This window comes from Hippopotamus amphibius, chromosome 6 (assembly GCF_030028045.1).
Source record: "Hippopotamus amphibius kiboko isolate mHipAmp2 chromosome 6, mHipAmp2.hap2, whole genome shotgun sequence".
In the NCBI taxonomy this organism is placed as follows: Eukaryota; Metazoa; Chordata; class Mammalia; order Artiodactyla; family Hippopotamidae; genus Hippopotamus; species Hippopotamus amphibius.
In genome coordinates, this window is record NC_080191.1 from 54,501,599 (window position 1) to 54,526,305 (window position 24,707).

The 24,707-nt window shown below is 41.8% G+C and overlaps 1 protein-coding gene across 3 annotated transcripts in view; it reads left to right on the plus strand.

Annotated features, from left to right (window-relative positions):
• MTHFD1L (methylenetetrahydrofolate dehydrogenase (NADP+ dependent) 1 like) overlaps nucleotides 1-24,707 on the plus strand; it is a 176,889-nt gene that overhangs the window by 19,873 nt on the left and 132,309 nt on the right. For all 3 annotated transcript variants that reach the window (XM_057739867.1, XM_057739869.1, XM_057739868.1), the window contains 4 exons: nucleotides 10,015-10,126; nucleotides 15,783-15,868; nucleotides 17,393-17,490; nucleotides 20,070-20,243. In XM_057739867.1, the coding sequence (XP_057595850.1) occupies nucleotides 10,015-10,126; nucleotides 15,783-15,868; nucleotides 17,393-17,490; nucleotides 20,070-20,243 (470 nt within the window). The remainder of the gene's footprint in view (nucleotides 1-10,014; nucleotides 10,127-15,782; nucleotides 15,869-17,392; nucleotides 17,491-20,069; nucleotides 20,244-24,707) is intronic.

The window sequence follows — 24,707 nt, forward strand, 5'->3', positions numbered from 1 at the left end:
GTAAAATCAGTGGAGCCTGTTCGTGAAGTCAACTGAGGTTTGCCTTCTTAGAGCGCTACAGAAAACACAGTAGACATCTGTATTTGGTAGGTTGATAGTTTATGCCCCTGAGGGTATCATTGAAAAGTAAGAATAAGTGATGCTTTGGAGCATCACTCCTCAGCTTTGAGAAACGTTCTGCATTTACATGGGGGGAGGGGAAAAGTGTCTGGGCATTGGTCCACGGTAGCCGCAGGAAGCCAAAAGCTCTGGGTGTGATGTGTTTGGGTCGAGCTAAGGAGTCGCCCTCCGTCCTCCGCCCAAACGTAGGCCCCTCACTCAGCTCCCCAGGCCCCCGGGATGGAATGGAACCCCTATGTAGGAGGGGACAGCCATCCACCCCGTGAGAATTGGCCTAGATTTGGAGATGCCCTCTTCCTCACCCCAAGGAGTTCACTCTGATGCCAAAAGCAAATGTTCTGCATTTAGTACTTATGAGGCAGAGTGGTACCCTTCCCAGGGAAGAGAGGCTGACAGGCACCTCAGGGCCGTGCTCGCACCCCTCACTTGCTCCACTGGCTGGAGAGCCTCTTTCTGAGTCTGCGGTCGGATGCAGCTGGAAGATGATGGCAAAACGGCCTGCAGCTGCGACGAATCAGGTCAATCCCAGCTGCGTGTGTAAGAAATAACCCACAAATAAGAGAACCGTTTTATTTTGTTTTTCTCAGGGGATCTTGTTTCTCCTTCTGAGCACAGAGATTGTCAAAACTACCACTAACAGAAGAATGAGAAAACATAGGTCTTTCACACTTGAAGGATCAAAGTAGGCCATGTTTTTGAGCAAAGCTAAGTTATCACACAGTCATTTCCAGTTTAAATTCAGTACATAGCATGACTCTTACAAACTTTAAAAAGTGAACTGGAAAATTCTAAATATATGTGTATTATACGTATGAGATCTTGAAAAAATAATCTGCTTTCCAAAGACTATGGGGAAAACCCTAGCTTTTATTTTTTGGGCAAGCCACGAGGCTTAGGGAATCTTAGTTCCCTGACCAGAAATCGAACCCGGACCATGACAGTGAAAGCGCCAAGTCCTAACCACTGGACCGGGAATCCCCGGAAAACCCTAGCTTTTGAACTGGACTAGATTGCAAGTTTTTGGTTTTTTTTTTCTTTTTTTTTTTTATATTTATAATTTTTAATGCATTTGTCTTCTAAACTGGGTAGGAAATTACAAGTGTAGTTTCAAACCAGAAAGACAAGCATACTGACTTTTCTGGAGATCTTTATTTTTTCACACAGCTTGGAGCTACCGACTAGTGTCTTTTCACTTCTTGTAGGGCAGGTTTAATGGTGGTAATGGACTCCCTCCATTTTGTCTAATATGCAAATGTATTAATTTCTCCCATTTTTTTTTTTGAAGTACAGTTTTGCTAGATATAGAATTCTCAGTTGACAGATCTTTTTTTTTCTTCCAGCACTTAATTTTTTTCCTTTTAATTTATTTTTGGCTGTGTTGGGTCTTCGTAGCTACGTGTGGGCTTTCTCTAGTTGTGGCGAGCAGAGGATGCTCTTCAATGCAGTGCACAGGCTTCTCTGTGGTGGCTTCTCTTGTTGCAGAGCACAGGCTCTAGGTGTGCAGGCTCAGTAGTTGCAGCACACCAGCTCAGTAGTTGTGGCTTGAGGGCTCTAGAGCACAGGTTTAGTAGTTATGGCTCATGGGCTTAGTTGCTCCTCGGCATGTGGGATCTTCCCGGACCAGGGATTGAACCCGTGTCCCCTGTATTGGCAGGCAGATTCTTAACCACTGCGCCACCAGGGAAGTCCCTCTTCCAGCACTTCAAATATGTCCTCCCACTGCCTTCTGACCTCCAGGGTTTCCGATGGGCATGATAATTCTTTCTGACCAGAGAGGCTACATTTAAACCAGCAACATATGGTAATGGCAGTAATGACAGCTAATAATCATTGAGTTAGTGGTTACAGTGAACTAGGAATGTCCTTCACTCATGTTATCTTGTTGATTCTGCAGCCAACCCATTAGGCAGGACTCTTACTCTTCCCATAACACAGATGAGGAAACTGAGACTCGAGAAGTAAAAGAGACTGTGCAAATATATATAATTTTAAAATGATAGAGGTGGCAGTACAGCCAGTATCTTTAGCCACTATCCCATGGCTAAAGATACTCTTATTCTAGATAATCACAAAACCCAATCTTTAAAAGAACCTTTAAAATCGAATCTTTAAAAGCCCAAAGTATCAGACCACTTGGATGGGGAACATCAGAGGGACCAAGGACCAAAACATTAGACTTGGGTTGAGTTCACCATTGTTTCGTTCCCACAGTTAATAATCCCACAGATATCTTCCCAAGAAAAGGAAGCCATTTCCTCCCTGAGCCTTGGCCTCGTGTCCACCCCTCCAGGCTCACTCTTCAGAAGTCATGTGTCCACCCTCTTGAGAGGGCAGGGTGAGGGATACCCTGCTCGGATGTGTGGACACACAGTACAGCCTCATTGATGTGAGTCCCTCCCCGCACTCCACCCCCTTGTAATGGGAAAGTGGAGAAGATACCACCCACTCCAGGGTACCACAAATCTTGCGTCAAGCAAATACCAAGGTTACTGAGTAATGTGTGATTAAGTGACCTGGGTAATGTAGGCTCCTGAGTTTCTTTGATAGATTTTTCAATATTCATGGGCTGAAAATCCCTTTGGATGTCAGCTCCCATTTTTCTCACTCTTGCTTCTGCCTGATCATTGTGTTACTTATTAACGCCAGAGAAGGAGGTGAATAGAACTTTTTAAAAAGCCCCCAAATCAGGCCATTTATATTTAGCAGTGTTGAGAAAAGGATCTGTGCGAGAATCTATTGAAACTTGGCATGAGGTCCAGAGGGGGCGTGTAACGTCTCAGATAGTTCAAGGCATGTATTGCACAAAGGAAGGGCTCCAGGTTGTGTCCTGCAGAGAACAGGCCGGTGACATCACCTCCCATCCACCTACAGATTGTCTCTGCTTGCCTGCCCGCACCATCAGCAGAGCCTGGCTCCATCTTTTACCCCTTCTTCTCCAGCCTAAATGCTTTCTCAGGATGTAGAATTAGAATACTCTAGTTGGTAGGTCTTCACATAACCTATAATGATCAAGCACCTTATGTTTGTAGACAGATTTCTTTTTCAAAGCCTTTTCATATATTAGCTCACTAGCGTTACACCCTGAAAGCAAGGTGTTATGTACGGTGCCTCGACTCTGGTCATGACAAGGAGCAGAGCCTGAACTTGAATCTGGGTCTTGTAAACCCCACCCGCTGGCTCTCCCCTCTGCACCTCAATTTGTCTCTGTCAAGTGCAGCTTCTTCACTTCTCAGAGGAAGCAACTTAGGCCAGAGAGTTACTCAGAGGGGGTGGGATGCAGAAATCTGTTGATATGCAACCTAAAGTTCAGAATGGAAAGCACAGGTGTGGCAGGAAATGCAACACTGAATTTCCCACAGCCGCATCAATTCGCATTAACTTCAACAGAGCATAACCGTAAATCACAAGGTCGACCTGCCTCTGTGAAGCGGCTTGCTGCTTGTGGATCTTTTCCACATTTTTGTGCTATGTGGTTCTGAGTCTTTGTCATGTTAGGTTATCTCTCATCACACATACACACATGCACACACATGTGTGAGCACGCACTCTCTCTCTCAGCCCTACTTTTTAGTTTTGTTTCTTCCTGGGATGTGTGAAAGCGGATTATTCTTGATGAGTCACACACAGTATATCAGCCATTACTGGATTTGAGGTTGCATTTACCTTTTATCCTCCATCACAATTTATGTGAGAATCAAGTAAACTAGAAGAGGGATTAACTGTCTTTTCTATCATTTCGGACATTACTGTTTTTGATACTCTCTTCTCATACAGTAAATATGTTGAATGATGAAGACATGAACTTTTTAGAAAAAGGAAGGTCATTTATTATCCTTTGGGGGAAAAATTTGGGAGATAAGTGCTGTAATCATACTCCCAAATTATCCATTTGGTCTGTAGTCATTCTGATTTATGCAATAGGTTTTAATTTTAAAAGCCAATAATGTCCTACTGATCACAGATGAGAGTGGAAACAAGAAACATAGGCAATTCCTGAAAGGAAAAAAATTCTCCAGGATGAGATCACTTGCTAAAGTGGGGGAGGTACCTTTTGCTGAGTCTGTCATTCTCTTATCTTGCCAAAGTATTACAGCATCTGAATGAACATGGTTTGACATTCTTTTTCTTTTTTTAATTAATTAACTTATTTTTGGCTGCAGTGGGTCTTCGTTGCTATGTGTGGGTTTTCTCTGGTTGTGGTAACCGGGAGCTACTCTTCATCGTGGTGTTTGGGCTTCTCATTGAGCTGGCTTCTCTTTCTGCAGAGCACGGGCTCTAGGCTCTTGGGCTTCAGTAGTTGCGGTGTGTGGGCTCGGTAGTTGTGGCTCAGGGGCCCTAGAGGTCAGGCTCAGTCATTGTGGTGCACGGGCTTAGTTGCTCCGAGGCACGTGGCATCTTCCTGGCCCAGGGATCGAACCCGTGTCCCCTGCATTGGCAGGCAGATTCTTAACCACTCACTACTAGGGAAATCCCTGACATTCGTATTTGAGAGTATTCACACAGTTATTTTGATGTTCTCATTTGATAGTTTGCTTAATATTGCAGGAAGATACGGATATTGATCCATGGGTACAAAGCAAGAATCCTTTGGTAGATGTTCAGTTAATTCAAATACAAAGTTAGACATTTTAAGTTTGAATAATTTATGGATAAACAGGGCCTCTGCTCATGAAAAACTGTCTCAGTGAAAAACTCTGTCTCAGTGAAATCTCCATAGGCAGGAAAGACACTGGACTCAAAGGGCAAGAGTTTACCCAGGCATGGTTGCCCATACCTATTTCTATAATAAAGTCACTGATAAGTTCCTAATTGCCCAAAACAGAGTTTTTTGCTTTTAGCTTGCTTAGCCATTGGGCATCATTGGAACCGGTTGATCACACCCTTTCTCCTTAGCCTGCTTAAAGCCACTATTCCTCCTTTCCTTTAGATGATTGCTCCCCAGGGAGGCGCTTAAACACCTTTTTCTTCACCTTCTACCCATTTCCTTTGGAGATCCTGTCCAAGCTTCCAGTTTTCACTACATCTATCAATATAACACAGGAAAATCCTAACCTGCATCCCCATCCTTCTGATCTTTCTCAGTTCCAGGCATCCAGTTTCCTACCAGACGGGTCCTCTGCCTGCTGTGGTATTGGGCTTTCCCTCTCAGCCCCTCCAACCCTTCTCAGTCCAGCGTCCAGAGTCATCTTCCTAAAACACATCTGATGGTATGAGGGCAACCAGAGTAGCCTATTCTGACAGCTCTTTATCTCTTATGAAGAAGAGGCCAGCACATTCGGGAATTTGGCAGTTATTGAAAGAAAGTGATGTTTCGTAAAGAAGAAAAACACTTCACTCTTTTTAGGACTTTGCCTTGAGATAGCCAAGGGGCCTCCACGCCACATGAGAGTTCACAAACACTCCCTGTCATTACAGAGCACTGTGAAGACGCTTCTGCAGACCACAGTGCCATCTATAAAGCCACTCGGCTGACTCGCACTAACTGCAAAGTGTCCCAGTTCATTGAAAGTGAAAGAACAAGGGCTGGGTCACCTCCCTCGGGACCCCTCCCTGTACTCAACTGTGTGTGACAGCTCTCCAGCTGTTGCACGGGACTGCCCAGTGTTAAACACTAGCAAAGCATTGAAGTATTTTACCAACTGTGTGGGTAAAATAAGTAGAAGTCAAATGTTTGTTTCTCTTCCATATTCCAGTGGTTTGCCTTGCGCCTTCGTCTCGAAGACCCCAGCTCTCAGATCTTGTGGGCAGGGATTTTTTAATTCCCATCCTCAGCAACCTCCGTGTCTGCCCCAGGTGGCACTTGAGGGATGGCAGGGGAATGAGTGTATTCACTCAGGACCCCGATCTCTTATTCTCTTCAGTCACTGTAATTTGAGAGGCACATCTTGGCTGGCACATCTTACCTGTTGTTGATCTTTTTTTTTTTTTTTGGTAGGAGCAAAAATGTGTTTATTTAAATCACTAGCATGGTATTTTTACATTAGCATTACAAATTGAATACAAACATGTATCCAATAAAATTTTGTACCGAAACTGAGACTATACTTCTTTTTTTTTTCCTTTAAGAACTTTTATTGAGATACAATTGACATACAATAAACTGCATATGATTTTATTTTAAAGTAATGTTCTTTATTTTGAACTTTCCTTTTTGAATTGTGTTGATAACTTTTGGAGGATGTAGAAGCAGGTTTGATAGGTCTCAGGTAATTTAATCACAATTCTTCAGAACATAGCTCCAAGCCTTTTTTTAAAAGCCTATCCTAGGGCTTCCTAGGTGGCGCAGTGGTTAAGAATCCACCTGCCAATGCAGAGAACACGGGTTTGATCCCTGCTCTAGGAAGATCCTGTAAAAAAAAAAAAAGAAAAAGCCTACCCTAGCTTTCTGTATGCATACAAATCTCATACCTGAGATTCATATATGCCCTTTCAAAACAAGTGATATAAGATAAATCCTGTCTTCTAGCTAGGAAGGTAGAGCTGTCCTTTCTATAGTTTCCATTTTAAAATGCATATCATTTGCTAAACATAAAATTGTGATGTTCCTTATAACTTTGCAAGTCCTATCTGGCCTCCCTCTCTCCCTCCCTATTCTGAGACTTGTCCCCTCTGACCCCCACCCCCTGAAAAATCAGTGACTTCGAGAAAAATAGTTTTCATGGTATCTAAACCCTCTGGCATTCCCACGTGCTCCACACTAAATGCCTGCATATCTGTGTCTTGGAATTGTTTTAACATTTGGTCTTCTGCCTGGGGAGTGGGCAGTTCGCTAAAAGCTGCTTCCACTCCGGTATCAGCAGAGAAGGCAATACTCTGTTATGAGTAAAGTTTCAAGCCAGGCTTTGGCCAGAGTCCTTCCCATTAGGGAGGAAGAAAGTGGAAACAGCCAGCAAGATGATAATTCTCCTTGAATTGTAGCTCTTTAAAAACCTTGCCTGGGCCTCCGTGGGTTATTTATTGATTTAAGCATCTAGCACTTTTCCTTTCCAGAAAGAATTAGCATCTCCGATGCGATCACGACTAAGAGAGAAGATTTTTGTCTGTTCTCTGTGGAATCGACTGTCCCCCAGTTGCTTGGTTGCACAGCCTCCTTTCGAGTTGAGCCTAGGTACACAGTAGAGGAGTCGGAATGAGAGTTCCAAGATTTATAGGTAATGAAAAGAACAGGTTGTACCAAAGACACCACATGTAGGAAACTAAGTGCTCTTAGGGGACTGGAGTGAACCTGTGATCTTTGGCTTTTTCCAAAATGAACATTGCAGTCTTGAGCATACTAACTTCCTTTTTGTAGATGTTTTAACGTGTGCTATTTTTGCCACTGAGCCTGGAAATGTAGCAAAATGGTGTTTCTTGTCCGGATCACTTGCAACAAGCATTAAACATTTGTGCTTCTCTCGAGTTTTACTGTGGTTGAATGTCTGCAGTGGTAAAGGGACACATATATTTTCTTTTTTTTTAAGAACTTTTATTGAGATATAACTGACATACAATAAACTGCATATATTTAAAGTGTACAATTTGATTTTTTTTTCTTATAAGACACATATATATTCTTATCAGATGTTTAAAATCCTCTTTCCATAAGAACACATTTTTCCTGTAACATCACCTGCACGTCTAATTGCCTTTCAGCTCTATCTGTAGAGAACCCATGTGGCATTACCGTACTAGATTGCTGGTAATATTGGCTGTAAACCTTTTTTTTTGTAATTTGTTTTATTTATTGACTGCATTGGGTCTTCACTGCTGCATGCAGACTTTCTGTAGTTGTGGAGAGTGGGGCTACTCTTCATTGCGGTGGCTTCTCTTGTTGTGGAGCACGGGCTCTAGGCGCGTGGGCTTCAGTAGTTGTGGCACACAGGCTTAGTTGCTCCAAGGCATGTGGGAACTTCCTGGATCAGTGCTCAAACCCGTGTCCCCGCCATTGGCAGGCAGATTCTTAACCATTGTGCCACCAGGGAAGCCCTGGCTGTAAACCTCTAAATTTGAGTTTCACAGTGTTGTGGCTTGGACATTTAAAAAGTGGTTTTTGCAGTAGGGACCTCTTTTGAATGTGAGTAATACAGACTCACAGAGATACCATTTTAACGTATTCCTCTTCCAGTGCCTTAGTAAAGGGAGATGCTGAAAAGCAGTAAGCACTGTTGGGCTCCTTAGTGGTCCTCAGTGAATTGCTTTCCCCTAGTTGCATGATCCAACTGATCCGTGTTTCTGGGGTGTTAGCCTACGAGAGTTGGCTTCATCGGCTTTGAAAATACGTGCATTTAAATGTTCACCATGCTTCTCCTCTGTCAGGGGAGCTCAGAGCTGCTCTAGATCTTGGATTTCTTATTCCCAGGATTCCCGAGACTTTAACTGATGCAGCCTCTTGCCCAAACAGTGTTGTAGACTCGGCCTGAGGGGCTGGGCCTGTTCTTCCTTGTGATCTTCAGCAATCAGCATGTCCAAGCTGAGAGTGGGTGAGGACCAGTGGAGCCCGTTCACGTCCTGGGTTGCTGGGTGTTTGGATGGGGGTCGTGGCAGTGGGAGTGCTTTTGTGTTTTGTCTTCCATTCCTGTCTGTTTGATTCCGAAGAGTCTGCCGTCGGTTGCAGGGCAGCGGAAGGGCCAGCGGCAGCACTACGCAGGGGAGTACGGTCAGCTTCCCTCGCTCTCCGCCTCACAGAGGATCGAGCGTTCCAAGGCTGGGTTTGCTGCGGAGACAGGGCGTACCATAGACGTTCTTAAACGTACCGTTGAAGAACAGTTCACTTGTCTATTAAAGGGGTATAATGACACCAACCTCCCATATTTGTGATCTGACATGCGCAGTTGTCGCTATTTTCCCCACGGGTCTAAGAGTCAGCTCTCTCTCTCCACGTGTGGATCCAGTTTGAAGTCATCAGTTGCTTAGTTGGTACTGGGACAGGTGGTCATTCTTTTAGTGAGGCCAGAGCCGACCTCAGCCTACGTCATAACCATCCTTCCAGACATGTTCCTCCTGCGCTGTGTTATCAGAATACAAACCGGGCAGACGTGAATGTCTTTTGTAGTAGTGGTTGCATTCTTTCCTTTTTCCTTAAGGGAAAAAAGAAACAACCGAAACAGTCTGACAAGAGACTAACCAGGACCTCAAGGAAAATGAGATTCTTTCCTGAGCTCTTGAAAATTCTTCCATGGATCTAGTAAAAGTTCCATATGGGTCTAATTTTGATTGTGCAGTTGTACCAGTCTGAAAGCCCACTGCACTGGTCAGTTCTTAACGTCGCTTCACTGCGACCAGCCCTATCTCCCTCCTAAGTCAGGATGCTGCATGAGTCAGGATGCTGTCCATCCCATTCGGCTTGCAGTCTCCTCCTCCCATCAGTGCAGTTTTCTCGGCCCCATCCTTTTTCTTGATATTGCAGTTGGTGTTGAAAACACATAAATGATAACACTACACGTAGTATATATGCTACAGTGACTACCCTGAAGAATTTTTTTTTTTAAATAGGGGTAAACTTTATTTTCTTTGTTGTTGTACAGATGATGGAATGTGCAATGATGGAATTGTTCTCCTCTCCCTCTTTTTTGTTGGCTTTGCTGTGCGGCATGTGGGATCTTAGTTCCCCAACCGGGATGCAACCCGAACCCCCTGCAGTGGAAGCTAGGAGTCTTAACCACCACTGGGCTGCCAGGGACGTCCCCCTGAAGAAATTTTTAAAGCTTCTCTTTTTAGGATATGATAGTCACGTTTGGTTTGTACTAATAGGAGCTACATTAGTAAATTAGTAAAGTGATCCTGTCAATGCATCAGTGTGGAACTGAACTCTGGAACTGCGATTGTCATCTGTTACACTGAAGGCACTTGACATTGATCGTCACATCTTTACGCTACAGCTGGAAATGTGTGTGGTGTTTTTCTTTTTCTTTCTAGCTTCATGAGGCTGACATTGTGATCCTGGGCTCGCCCAGACCAGAAGAGATTCCCTTTTCTTGGATTCAGCCAGGAACTACTGTTCTCAACTGTTCTCATGACTTTCTATCAGGTAAATGTCTTCAAATTGGTGCCAGGCCACTGATCAAAATAGGTAAGATTGTTATGAGAAAGGTTAACCTTTTCATACAGAAGAGCATGTTCCTGAAACGATGGTCCCTGTCAACACACCTACACAGTTAATGTGCCTGCTTTTTGGGTTACTTGATATTGGAACAGTATTGGAACCATATTGTCGAGCAAAGAGCAGCCGAGGTGTCCGTTGCAGTAGCGGCCTCCTCTTCCTCCTCCTCCTCTTCCTCCCCCCTCATCGAAATGTCCCCTGCTGGCCTCTAGCGTCAAGCAGTCAAGTCAGGTGTGACCTAAAGTAGGTAATTTGTACATGTGTGAGATAAAGTAGAAATAGTGGTTTTCACAGTCTTTCGAAACACAGAAGAAGCCTTTCTCCTAAAGCAGTCTTAGGTGAACCTCAACACGTAAAAGCAGACGAAAACACAGCGGCCAGAGGTATGGGAGTGGAGACCAGCTCCACTGTGTTTGTAATTTCCCTTTGCAGTGACCCACAAGCATTGCCTTGGAGCCTCAAAGTCACTTCAGAACACTGTGAAAGTCACGCTTAGAAACAGAGAGGCGGTCTTGTCCTAGGATGGGTACTGATCTTTGATGGTATTTGCCAAGGGATCCAGGAACATCCTGGACCACAGCAGGTCACCCTCAGGGTAGCTGAAGCTGTGGGGCCAGTAGAAACTGGCCCAGCAGGGACATCCTTAACTCATTCACAGAAAGACGCTCAGGCTAAGAGGGCTTTGTACCACACCCAGCCCACCTCCTCAAGTCCCTGAGTGACGTGTGTACAAGAGGCAATGGCAGAGGGAGACAGCCTTCCTTTTTATCTGTGGCCTTCAGATTTCAACATGGAGGACAGGGGCTGTGCTGAGCTGGCCCAGAGGACAGCTTTTCTTCCCCCAAAGCTGGTCAGAACTTGGGCCAAAAGGAGTGGAGGCCTTTACTAGTACAACATTGGAGTTCTAGACCTTGAAACTTAGGCAGCCCCAGAAAACAGAGTGAAGTAGAGAATAATATCAAGGAGAAAAAAATATATACCTTCTGATCTGGTCACCTTGAGATAACCATTTTACATTTTTCCATTAAAAAAGCATTAAACTTAATTTTATTGGAATAAATAAAATAATACGCTAAAAGCTTTACTGAAATTCATTTAACTGTTTCTTCAAAGAGAAAACTAATGCACCTTCCTCTCTAGGAAATGTAGCTCCTCCCAGAACTGACCAGATTAAAAACCAACCCCTTGGAACTGAAGGGTGCAGGGTGGTTTGGGGTGCTTTGAAGGGAAGATGCTCAGGAATTTCCCAGAGTGCTCATGTGTTCAGCTCACAGATAAGCACACACACGAATGAAGCAATTAGAGGTACAATGTAATATGAATGTGAGATTAGTGGCTCTTTTTAGTAAACAGAATGCAGGTACTAAATTACTTCTTTGAAAATATATGTAGTTTCTGGGTATAACTTTTTTTTCCCCCTGGAAAAAGCAATGTCTAACCCATTGACAGTGGACATGCACTACAGGTTTGCTCAGAATCCTAGTTGGATTAAGAAAGTCAGTTATGACTGTATTATTATTTTTTTTTAATGACTGCTTCCTTGCTACAGTGTTTACTTGCTGTATTTTATTAGAGTTTTATGTTTAGGAAGATGTTGGCACAATCCCGGCTTGAGGTAGAGTCTGCTTTGATGTTCTTTTGGGAATCCCTCTGAGCCGTTTGATTACATGAAGGTTGATAAATGTTTTACTGATGAAACGGTGCCCCATTTCTAATTCTAATAAGTTTCTTTTTAAGACCTTTATTTTTTTTTAAAGGTGTTTTATTTTATTTTTATTTTTAAAATTTATTTTATTTATTTGTTTTATTTTTGGCTGCCTTGGGTCTTTGTTGCTTGAGGTCAGAAGAGTTAAAATCATTTCTATTTTACTCTTACATTTTTAAAAATTAATTTATTTATTTATTTATTTATTTTTGGTTGTGTTGGGTCTTCATTGCTGCACAGAGGCTTTCTCTAGTTGTGGAGAGCAAGGGCCACTCTTCTTTGTGATGCTCGGGCTTCTTATTGCAGTGGCTTCTCTTGTTGCAGAGCATGGGCTCTAGGCACACGGGCTTCAGTAGTTGCGGTTCGTGGGCTCAGTAGTTGTGGCGCATGGGCTTAGTTGTTCCACGGCACGTGGAATCTTCCTGGAGCAGAGCTTGAACCTGTGTCCCCTGCATTAGCAGGCAGATTCTTAACCACTGCATCACCAGGGAAGCCCTGTAGGCATTTTAAAAACAGTAGATTTCGATGTAACAGTTCTCTTGAGGGAAAAAACCAGTAAGACCAAGCATTATGTTTTAATGATTCTGTATGTAGACTGATGCTGTATGTAGACTGATAGTTTATTTTCAGTTTATCTAGTCCAGTAGTAATAGTTTTATTGATTTTTGAATGCCCAGTGCCCATAACAGTGCCGGACATATATGAAGGGCTCAGTAAATACTGAGTGCTGAGTGAGTGAGTAAACAGGGACTCAGAATTGTACTCTGATTGCAGTTTTAAGTTAGTTGCAGACAGACATTTCCTTGAACTTGTCTCCCATTTACAAAAAAAACAGAGCCGACAGGACAAAGGCAAAGATGAAAAATGCTATGTTGATTAAATTCGTGAACATTTTCCAGTCAGTACTATTTATAATAGAATTTCATTTCTCAATAGTCAAGTTTTAATTTTAGCAAATTTGATTAGTATGAAAATTTAATCTATGAATAAATTGGAGAAAGGCCTTTTCCCTCTCTTTTATATGTAATTTTCCACTTTAAACAAATGAAGACCTTTTTCAAGCATTATTAAAAGGAACATTGCTTTTATTTAAACTTAAGAGGAAAAGAATTTTTAATATACTTATGATTGGGTGAAGGCAGGGCTTTATAATGAAATTTTCATAGTCATCTTAATGGTACAGGGTTCCCCTCCCCCCCCTTGTAAAAATAGATGGGATACGCAGATTTATGATGAGGTAATTCTATAGAGGCATTTTATTGAATAGCTAATCCCTAGAGAGATTTTTTTGATGGCTGATATCCCAGAAGCAGTGCACGGAAAACAATTACACCTAACTTGTTGGACGTGTTCACCCTTCTATGGCATGAGTCTAATGTTTAGATTGAAAACAGGGACATAGCAGTGTTCAGTTTTCTAGCTATAAGAATAATTTTATTTTTTAAAAATTTATTTCGGATGGAAGACGTGGTCTATGATTTTGTAACGCTCTGCTTGCTAAAGGTCAGAATTCATCTGAAGCAAAACCCTTGTGTACCCTAATATTCAGACTTAATTTCTTTATGTACCAAATGGGACAAAGGAAAAACTGGTCTTAATACTTGGGCCCAGAGAAGAGTATCAAAACAGCAACTTTATGGGTCAGAGTAGTTCATAGCATCATTTTTTTTTTTTTTTTTTTTGGGGGGTACACCAGGTTCAATCATCTGTTTCCATACACACATCCCCGTACTCCCTCCAAAGCATCATTTTAAGTAAACATAATTCAGGGGCGAGCCCTGGGCTGCATCCCAAGACTCATGCTGATCAGAGTTGCTAAAATTCCCAGAGTGGTCTCAAAACAGCTCCTATTAGAAAAGGATTGTTCTGATTTCCAGGGAAAGTCTTATAACACTTTAGCCTTAAATTTTCTAATTGTGGCAAGTTTGGTTATTATAAGAAAAATTATAAATGAAAGGCCATCTTTTAAAAGTCATTTGCTGACTTGTCCGTGGAGGAAGGAACTGTGAGTTAAAGGGGAGTATTTAGTGGGAAGTGAAAAGACCCATTTGGTTTGGGATGGGAGCCTTGCTGGACTCACAGAGTGAGTGTGGACACCCCTCCGGGTGGGGCCCTGCCTCTACACAGGCAAAGGGGTGAGGTAATGATTTCCTTTTTCGATTCTCCTTAGCCATGAAATTTATTAAGAGTGTAGTATTCCTGATTCACTGAGTTACCATCTTAATTGCTTCAATTTCTCCAGATTCAGAACTTTTAATCCATTTTAAGATTGCATCGATTCCTACTACACAAGCAATAGTTGGTTATGATAGAAAAGTTTTGAAGTATACAATCGAAAAGAAGAAAATAGCTCACTTCTGACACAGTCAACTTGAGACAACCGTCTTAGATTTTTTTCCATTAAAAAATTACACTCAATTTTATTGGATGGAATATAGTAGAAGGAAACGAAAATAATATACTAAAAGCATTACTGGAATTCAGATAACTCTTCTTCAAAAAGAGAAATATTGGTCCCTATAAGATTCTCCTAAATTTTGAAATATGAGTGTATGTGTCTTTTGTGTTGTTTTAAAGTCTTCATTGATTTTAGCCACGTTCTATTTTATACAGGACAGGGGCTAAGAGTTTGGGAGAACTTATTCACTGTGTAATTCTATAGGTGAAACAGTCTTCAATCACATGGGTATTTGTGATTATATTCCTGTAACATGCATTTGTAACTTGAGATCACATCCTAGAATGCAGCTTTTTTCTAATTTCTCCATCACTTAAAGATAGAGGTACGAATGAGGCATAGTGGCTAGATAAAAACTTTTAGATCAGATCTCTAGTGGTTCAAACAAAACAAAACAAATCTCATCTCTCACTCTCTAGACTCTTGGCTTTTGCCTAAATAGGATTTATCAGACTGAAGTGTTGCTAATCTTTAAACAGTACCTGAGGGATATGATTTTCCAACATCCTTAATATATTCGTCAGTAGAACGTCACAAAGCACTTACTCTTAAGTGTTTCCTGCTCTTTCTTGCAAAGACCTGTCAAGAAAATGGATAATTTAAAAGTAGAGTGGTCCAAAAAAGAAGAAAATAGTTCCTTATTTCAAAAAAGTTACTGTGAGCAATGTTTCTTTTCTCTAAGAGAGAATGCAGGCTAAACTATTTTACATGTGTTTACTTTTTATAAACTTCCCAAGTGCCAACCACAGTAGAATTCTTATAAAATGCTTCTCTGTTTTGAAACCCAGGTAATCCTCAAAATTAATGTCCTAAAATATAATTTCTTAGTTTTGATGCAAAATTGGCTCTGTCCCTTTTATGACAAGGATTTTTAAACCTTATCCAAGAAAGCCCGATCTTTCACACAAAGCTTTGACTGGGATTATCCTATTGGTGTTTCAGTCCTCCTTTTTATATAGGCTTGGCCCAAAAGTTCATTTGGGTTTTTCTGTAAGATGTTATGGAAAAACCCAAAGCAACTTTTTGGCCAACCCAATACTTTGTATTCATACGTGAAATTGCTTTGATTTTGTATGTATTGTTTAAATATACAGTATGCCAAGCACTTTACTTATCATATCACATTCAGTTCTCACAAAACTCTACAAGGTTGAACAACGTTAATTAACAGACCCAAAGTCACAATTGCCAGTAAGAGGTAGAGGCAAGATTGTAAGCCAGTCAGACTCTAAATATGTGGTGCAATTGAGAGCTCCAAGGCCTTGCCGAGACCCCTACCTGGTGGTCTGTCTGTAGCTGTGCTGTGACATCCTGACTTCCTTAGTTGAAAATGAGAACCTCATTCAATGTCCTGGCATTTTACAGGAAAGCACTGGCAGTAAATGACAATATGCTGAAAGTCTTTTTGCTTTTTTTCCCAGGGAAGCTTGGATGCAGTTCTCCCAGCGTCCATGATACTGGTCCCATTGCAGATGTGAGTCTCCTTGCTGCTGCTCTGCGGATTCAGGTGTGTCTCACACAGCTATTCGAGAATTTTTAAGTTAGGAGCTTCGATGAGTAGTTGCTAAGATTTGGAAGTGTTTTCTGTTCAGCAGATCCCGTGTTACACACTTTACCAACATGATGGCCCTCAGTTCTTACAGCGATCCTGTGAGGCAGTATTAGTCTCGTTGGATTGATGAGAAAATGGAGACTGGGAAAAGTTAAGTTACCTGCCTTTGGTCACATGATGAGTATGGGGCAGCGACCCAGATTAGGGTCCTCTATTAGTTATCTATTGGTGTGTGGTAAACTACCCCCTAGATATAGCAACTTAAAACAACAAACATTTGTTGTCTCAGTTTCTGTGGGTCAGGTGTTTGGGAGCAGCGTAGGCGGATGCTCTGGCTCGGAGTGCCTCCTGTGACTGAAATGAAGATGGCGGGCTGCACTCATCTGCAGGGCTTGGCTGGGGCCGGAGGAGCCAAGACGGTGCCCTCCCATGGCTCTTGGCGTGTAGTATTTAAGTCCTCACTGGCTACTGGCAGGATGTCTTAGTTCCTGATCACCTGGGTTTCTCCATGGGGCTGCTCACAACGTGGCAGCTGACTGCCCCCAGAATGAGGAGGAAACTGCAGTGGGTTTCATGACACAGTCTCCAGAGTCACCCACTGACACGTTCTCTTTTCCTCTTTGCTGGAATCGAGCCACCAGTCTCGTTCACAATCCAAGGAAAGGAAATGGGGCTCACCTCTTAAAGACAGGAGTGTTAATGAATTTGTGGCCATCTTGTTGAACCATCACTATCTATGTGACCTGAAAGCCCAAGATCTCCAGTCTCCACTACGTAAGCTGTGCATTCGGCTCGCGCCGAAGCCTGCAGTGAGGGTGCCAGCCACCAGAGGCATTACGTAGCAGTAGAGAAACCTGAGCCTCTAGTTCCTGCCACAGTAGAATTAAACAAAAGCAGGTTATAGTTCATTTCTTTCTTAATACATGCAATACACAATTAAAATGTTTTACTTCAAATGGGGTGTAGTGCATTTCTGTAAGGCAAGTGTGCTACGTTTTGACTAAAGGCAAATTTTATTTCTGTATGTATGTGTGTATGTGTATATACATATATATATGTGACTATTTAATAATTCAGTTTGCTTGTTCTATTATATCAACTGTAGAAGGATTATGCTTGCAATGGTGTTGCAAATTTTGGAAGCTGAGCGTTCCAGCTCACCATTCATGCATTCTCACGTTTCTCTCATTTTTCTTTTCTGAGGTGACGCTATAACTTTAATCCATGTACTGGATGCCTCTAGTGAATGCCGCCTTTTTTTAATAGTACTTGTATCTCACATTTTCTTTTAAGAGAAACCTGCACATTCAATTACATGTTAATAAAAGTATTCCTGATGTTTGGTTGGATTATTATGCAACTTTTACTCCTTTTCATGACATAATATCCATGAGCGATATTCAGTATTTTCATAATTTAGATGCAGAATCCGTCAGCTTTTAGTATTCTAACATTCTTTCCTTCCTGTCCCTACTGAAGAATGTGGTTAGTAGCGGGAGGAGATGGTTCCATGAGCAGCAGTACCGGAGGTGGAGACTTCACTGCTTGAAGCTTCAGCCTCTGTCCCCCGTACCAAGGTACTCAGCCGACTTGTTTATGCTGATGTCAGCTCACCGAAGTGCGTTAAGATATCCAAAGTTATCCATTGGGTGGGGGCGCAACGTGATGTTCTGGCTTCGACAGTGGATAATTTTCTCTAATCAAATTGCTACACTATTTTTTCTGTCTCTTGATTCTTCTAAAATTAAATAATAATGAGCATATTGACTATATTCTATCAGTTCTAAGATGTAGATTTTTTTACTTCTGCGATCAGGGTGCACCTCTGAGTCAGTGATGTACCCTGTCTTCAATGGCAGTGTTTTCTCTTAAAATAGTGGTGTCTTAGATTTGACAGAATATGGTAATTTGGAATATGCTTTTCAGTGTTAGAAATGCCCAACACACACATCAGCTTGGTGATCAGGGCCTTGTAGATTTCTGCGCTGGCAGTAAATGATCCACCAAACCAAACACCATTCCACGTGGGAACAGAGCTCTGCTTCCTTCAGAACGTAGTGGTATCTCCTCTCTGACTGGACTCTCTGGGAGGGTCCAGATGGATATTTTCTTCAGCATGGTATTTAATGAAGTGTAGGCTACATATTCCCTCTGTATAAATTTGGAAATACACACCGCAGGACAGTCTCAGCATGTGATTTTAGAACAATTCGCTAGATAAGCTATCTGAGCCAGACAAATGCATTTTCCAGCCTCACAGTGACTCCGCCATGGCCACGCCTCCTCGGTGCATTGGCCCAGCCGCCTTCCTGCAGGGCGCCCATGAGGCCAGCGGTTAACCAGGTGATCCTGTCTGCCAGCATGGAATACACAGAATGTAGGAGATGACACCGCCAGGAATTGACTCATTTTTCACTTGATGACCAACTGCTTTTCAGAATTGACCTCTGTGTCCCTGGGCCACAGCCGAACACTATGGTTCGATTATACCCACCAGGCTGGTGAAACCCTCCAAGCTATGTTTTCACCCCTCAAATAGACTAAACATCTTAGTCATCTTCTGTGTTCATTAATGCATAAATTCCAAGGAATGTTCTTTGTAATATCATCCGTGTAGTTGTGCAATCTGTTTCATAAAATATTTTCTGAGGTGACTTATATTCTTATAGAGCCTTCATTTTTAAAAGTCAGTGACCAAATTCTACTTATGGAGAGCTAAAAAAAATTAAGAGGGACTCAGCCAAGTTGTATACCAAAGTCTTTGTACAAATCCAAATAAATTTCACTTGAGGGGAAAAGCCCTTAAATTGCTTAACCAAATTTGACTTCTAGAGCCACTGGGGAAAGAAAGGCAGACTGAGTAGTTTATAAATCACTCAGAAAATCAAAATGATGTCACCATCACTCTTCAGCTAGGGAAGAGAGAACCTTGGAGGTTTTCCAAGAGTAGGCTCTTCAATTTAGGAGATTGTGTAGGAGGAGGGAAACAGAAAAGAAGGTGTAGCCAGGAATGCAAAATGAAGTGAGAGCATGGACAGTGAAGGTGGGGGAGGAGAACCAGAAAGGAAAATGGTAGTGGACCCAGGGAAGGGGTTACCTGGCTGCAACCACCGAGCTCCGCCCGCATCTGGGCTGAGGCGCACTTCCCCCTCTCCCGCTCTAGTGGGCTTTGCAAGTAGGTTTACTGTTACCTACTCCATGGGATCATGGAGGAGAATATAAGGTAGTATGAGGACTGAGAGTAGATAATGTGCAGTAACAACAGGAAAAAAATAGAGCAGGGGGCTGCCTGTCAGTGGAGAGACTGCTGTGCCCCAGAATAGGGGCCCCAAGGCAAGTCAGGAAACTGCTGCATTGTCAGATATCAGCCCACAAGACCAAGTCACAGACAGGTGGATGGGCCGAACCCCCAGTTAAAGAAGTGGATGAGCTCAGGAGCCCCAAAAGACTCTCTCTGAGAAGCTCCGCATGTGCTGATTTTCATAGAACTCCTGTTAAGATGAGCGGGTGGTGTGTGCATCTTCATCAGTAAAATACAATAGAATCGTTCAATTGTTGGCCCAGCAACACTCCGGCGTTCCTAAAGTTTCCTATGTCTGAACTTGAGCTGCAGGCACCAGCTCCATTTACCGACAGTTATGTAATTAATGAAATATTTTGAAATATGATTTTGGACTTGAACTAGGGAAGAGAGAGGGAAAGTATGGACAGAGATTAAACAAAAGAGCATTTCCACATTTTTGAATCACCAAGAGACATGTGGCTAGCCCAGTAAGAAAGCATTATGCAATAACCCCTCTCTATTCCTGGTTAAAGACTTCAGCGATGACCTGTAGAAAACTATCATGGAGTTATCTTTAGGGGTGGCCTTTGGACACATTGTAATATGCCATCGCTCCTATGGCCCAGATGTATCCTTATACCTGGGCAGAATTCTAGAATCTTAATGAGTTTTTATGAGTTGCTTCTCTGTCTAAAGCAACGTACTGTTTTCTCATGCACTTTAATTGTTAGCAGTTGTGCATAACCCTACCTGGGAAACAGGACCGCAGAGCCATTTGATTTCATTGCTGGCGGGTGTATGGCTGTTTGGGACTCTAACAGCGACCACCTAAGCTGAGCAGACTCTCTTACCTCTTACGTTTCCCCCACCCAGTGATATCGAGATCTCAAGAGCACAGACTCCAAAAGCTGTGGATATCCTTGCCAAGGAGATAGGATTGCTTGCAGATGAAATTGAAATCTATGGCAGAAGCAAAGCCAAAGTACGTTTGTCCCTGCTGGAAAGGTTAAAGGACCAAGCAGATGGAAAATACGTCTTAGTTGCTGGGTGAGACTACTTTTAAAATCTCTTTTACTAAGAAGATATGTTTATGAAACTCTCTTCCCGATTTTATATCTGTCACCACACCCCTCAGATCCATCCTCTGCTCCCCAACTTGACATTATTTTGTCCGTTTCACTTGGCAGTCCTTCATGTGGCATGAGGTAAGTTTTTATTTTCAGTGCCAAACAAATGAGTCTCCCGCACAGAATATAAAGTGTAACGAGTTCCTAATCCCGGACTTTGCTTTTTGCTTCTCATATTGTGTTTTGATCACCCTGGTTCCCCCTCGGATTTTTCATTTCGCTTTTTGTGATAAAAATCAAAATCAGAATCGAAAGAAAAATATTTTGAACCGAACGGGGTATTTTTTTGTGTTCTACTTAGAAATAACATTAGAAAATGAACAGGTAATTGTGTGAGACAGACTTTTTGATTAGTGCCCTTAATATTTATGAATTTGCATTAGAAAAACTCCTCTGTCTTTCTTGCATTTCCGCATTAATGCTGCGCCATTGGCATTTGTGTTGCTCCTTTTATAAAAGGCAAATGCATGGTTTTTGTGACAAGAAGCATGTGCTTTATTTTGCCTCTTTTTAAAAATGAAATACATTCACCAGCTGAAAAACGATAGAAAACAAGGGATTTCACATGTTTACTTAATGTGACCCGAGGGAACATCAGGAGACCACATAAATTCCTTTGTTGTCTTGAAATGTCATTGCATTGACTTCCTCATGATATATAGACCGAGGCTTGGGGCACTAAATCCTGTTTGTTAACAGGCAGAGACATTTTTTATAACCAAACTTGACTCATAGTTAGCTTGGTTTTTACATATCTAATTATGCACGTAAGTGCTTTATTACTTTTCCTGGTTATAAAAATCACGCACACTTGTAAAACTATTCGGAAAAGACAGAAAGTATAAACAAAAACATATAAATGGCTGTTCACGTTTGAGACCATCTTGACACAGATGCAGTCTGTCATAAGTGAGATCATTGTACACATGCTATTCTGTAAGCCGCTTGATTATTAACAATATGCTGTATACCTGCTCACATCCCAGATTCTTCAATGTGCTGGGGGATTGGGCTTACGGGGGTGGGTACAAATGCCTGGGAGGAGGGTTACACATCTTCCCAGCACCGAGAAGCACGGCTGTGGCTCAGCCACTAATAGTAAAGCATGTTTCTAATTCTTCAAGTGTATTGAGGCAGAAAAAGGGTTTGAAAATATCATAGAGATGTCCCACAATGTATTTAACCAATTCTCCATTGATGGGCTCTTAAGTTGTTTCCCATTTTTGGCCATTATAAGCAGCGCTGAAATTAACAACCATGGGCATACGTACTTGTGCATTTATCCAATGATCTCCTTAGGAAGAAATCCCTCTATAGAGATGAATTCAATTTTTCATACCTACAAATAAAGATAAAACTACAAATAAAGCAAGATGGCATCCATAATATCACCTCTTTAATGGTGTAATAACTTCTTCATAACCCTACCCCCCACCCCACCCCCCCATCTCCTTCTGTTATTGTTTTCTAAGAGCAGCGGACAGCTAGAGTCATTCGGTGCCCGTGTTTTTAAGGAATTCATACCTTGCTGCAGTTGTCTGTGGCTTAAACCTCTCTCAGACCTCCAGGCTCACAACAGCTGGATTCACAATCCTAATGGAATCCTCTCCAATCTAGGACCCCAGCCCTGATGTCCCCATAACTGAGCTGCAGGAAACCTCTTTGAGGGGAGATATTGACCCCAGATGAGACACCCTCTGGGGCAGATCTGTGAAAGGAGCCAGCTGACTGGGGGAACTCCTGGGTCCCAGAGTTTGGAGCAGACATCTAGCCAGTGTTGCTTTTCTGGAAGTGTGCTCGCTACAAGTTTGTTTACAGTGAATAAATTAAGTCTTAGATATTAAGAACTTCAAAAACAAATTTAGCATCTTATCCACAGACTTGCTTCCCTTCTTCCAGGCTGTAGGTGCTCTTGGTAGGTGGGTTTGCTGGGTTTTTTTACCCTGTTTAAGAGAGGAGGAGTTAGGAAAACTCAGGAGGTTGTGGTCTCAGCTTACGAAGGAAGAATCATGCAGCCATTTTTTCACATGGAGTGGCTGTGATTTACTCTGTTTTGGGCTTGTCAGTATTGTAAATAAAAGCACAAATCTAGATATGGCCCTGCCCTTCCCTGGGAACACAGAATTGATACTTCTAAAATAACACCTCTGATGGTATTGTTAGCAGATTCCTAAGCTGAAGCCTTACTGTCAGGGCCTGGCCTCCAGCCACATGCCGGAGAGTGACCGCCAGCCTGGCCACCTAGGATTGCCACTACGTGTTGGTCCATACCCAGTGGGACAGCATCCCACGCTGTCTCTGCTGGCCTTCATGTGTGTAACTGAGCTGAAGAAGCCAGGTTGCCATGTTTTACACAGAAGCCAAAATTAAACCTGAATTCTCAAGTAAACAGATTTAACCCCAAGAGATCAAGAGTTCTTTTTCTGAAATTGTGGTATAAATTCCCTCACATAAGGAAGACCTATGAAGGAACAAAAATCAAACTGTGTTCCTTTCACCTGCATTGAAAAAGAAGCTGTGGGGACTTCCCTGGTGGCCCAGGGGTTAACACTCTGCACTCCCAATGCAGGGGGCCCGGGTTCCATCACTGGTCAGGGAACTAGATGCCACATGCATGCCGCAACTAAGGAGCCCGCCTGCCACAACTTAGACCCAGCACAACCAAATAAATAAATATTAAAAAGAAGAAGAAGAGGAGGAAGCTGTGAGGGTAGGATTTTGAGATGTGTATATGCATCTGTCACAGAGCTTGAAGGTTTTTAGAAAAGATATACCACTAAGAGAGAGGAATGAACTCCCCTCACCAATGCAACAAGCGATATATATTTTTTTAAGTGTGTAAACTGCCTTTGTTATGTAATCTTTTGATAGCTAGATGTTCAAAAGGCAATCATTTATAATCTAAAATGAAAACTTCATTTGAAACAAAATCACCTTTAATTTTCCTCAGGTCAGTTATGGAAAAGTGACATGATCTGGCCCTTATATGACAACTTCTTTAGAAGTATAAATTACCCGCCCATTAAATGGAGAGTTTTTTTCCATTTTCTGAACTTTTTTTTTTGAATCTGAAAATAATATTGACCTGTTGAATAAAAATTTAGCATAAAGAAAATAAAAAGGAGAAAATGAAATCTCTCATTACTCAGAAGTATTCAGAATTTTTATATTTCCTTCCAGGATTTTATCTCTGCATCTGTCCTTTTTACACATTGAGATCATGCCCTAAGTACCATTTTGCGTACTGCTTTTATCCCTGAAGACATAATGTACGTCTTTTCTCATGCTTTATAAATACTCAAATGCCCAAGTAATTTTTCAATAAACCTAAATAACAAAATATTATTTTACATTTGAATTCATGTATAAATGTGATTTAAATATATCAACAGTGGGATTAAAATATAAAACCATGGGATTAAAAAAACTTTCTACTATTAATAACCCAAATGCAAAACAGATTAATTCGTTTTAAAAAGCTATTCTTCAAACTGTAGAATTTCTTATTCCATCAGAATCATCTGTATTTCATCAGCTACACTTCACATGGTATTTACACCTACACATCACTTTATTTGCTCAGCCTGACAAAATGAAAAGTATTGGGAATTGTTCAGGGAAATATGCCAAAAGAATCTTATGGGCTCTTGAGTTTTACATATTTTCCCAGTTACACTAATGAAAAGGAATTTGTTTGAGAACTTGACTCGGAGTGCAGCTGCAGGGCATTGAAAGTGTATGCAGAATGGTCTCCATCCACCCTTTACTGATTTCCATGCAGAAGTTTTTAGAAACCTCTGAATTGCTTGCACCGAACAGTTAAAAAAGAGGCCCAAGTTCGAAGTCTGTGAATAGACTGAATTTCACATTAAAGAAAGATTAACTATTCACATCACCACTTTGTTCTCTAGGGTGCCAAATACCTGATTTTATTTTATTTTTGTTTATTTTTTTGTTTCAAATCATTTTGGTCAGTGTAAAAATAACATATTGATTTTTCTAAGATTCCTATTTTCTACCTTGGGTAACTATTTAAATATCTGTGAGTTTTTCTTCTATTTGCATTAGTTACAATAGAAAAACAGAACAAAGGTATTTACAAGCGGCTAGGGACTTTGAACTATTTGTCTCAGTCAAGTGTGATGGGAAACACACCCAAATGGACCATGGTTATCCATTTTTATCTCTGGCTTTAAAAGGTTTTTTAAAAAACCTTCCAAATCCTGCAGATGCCTGGAATGAGCAATACGTATTCATATGCTCTTTAAGCAAAGAGTTTTGGAGTTCGCAGTTCGACCCGTGGCTAATGGCAATAATACTGTGCAACAGGATTCTCGATTTTGAAAACGGATCAGTTTTATGACTTCTCTCTGCATAAGCAATC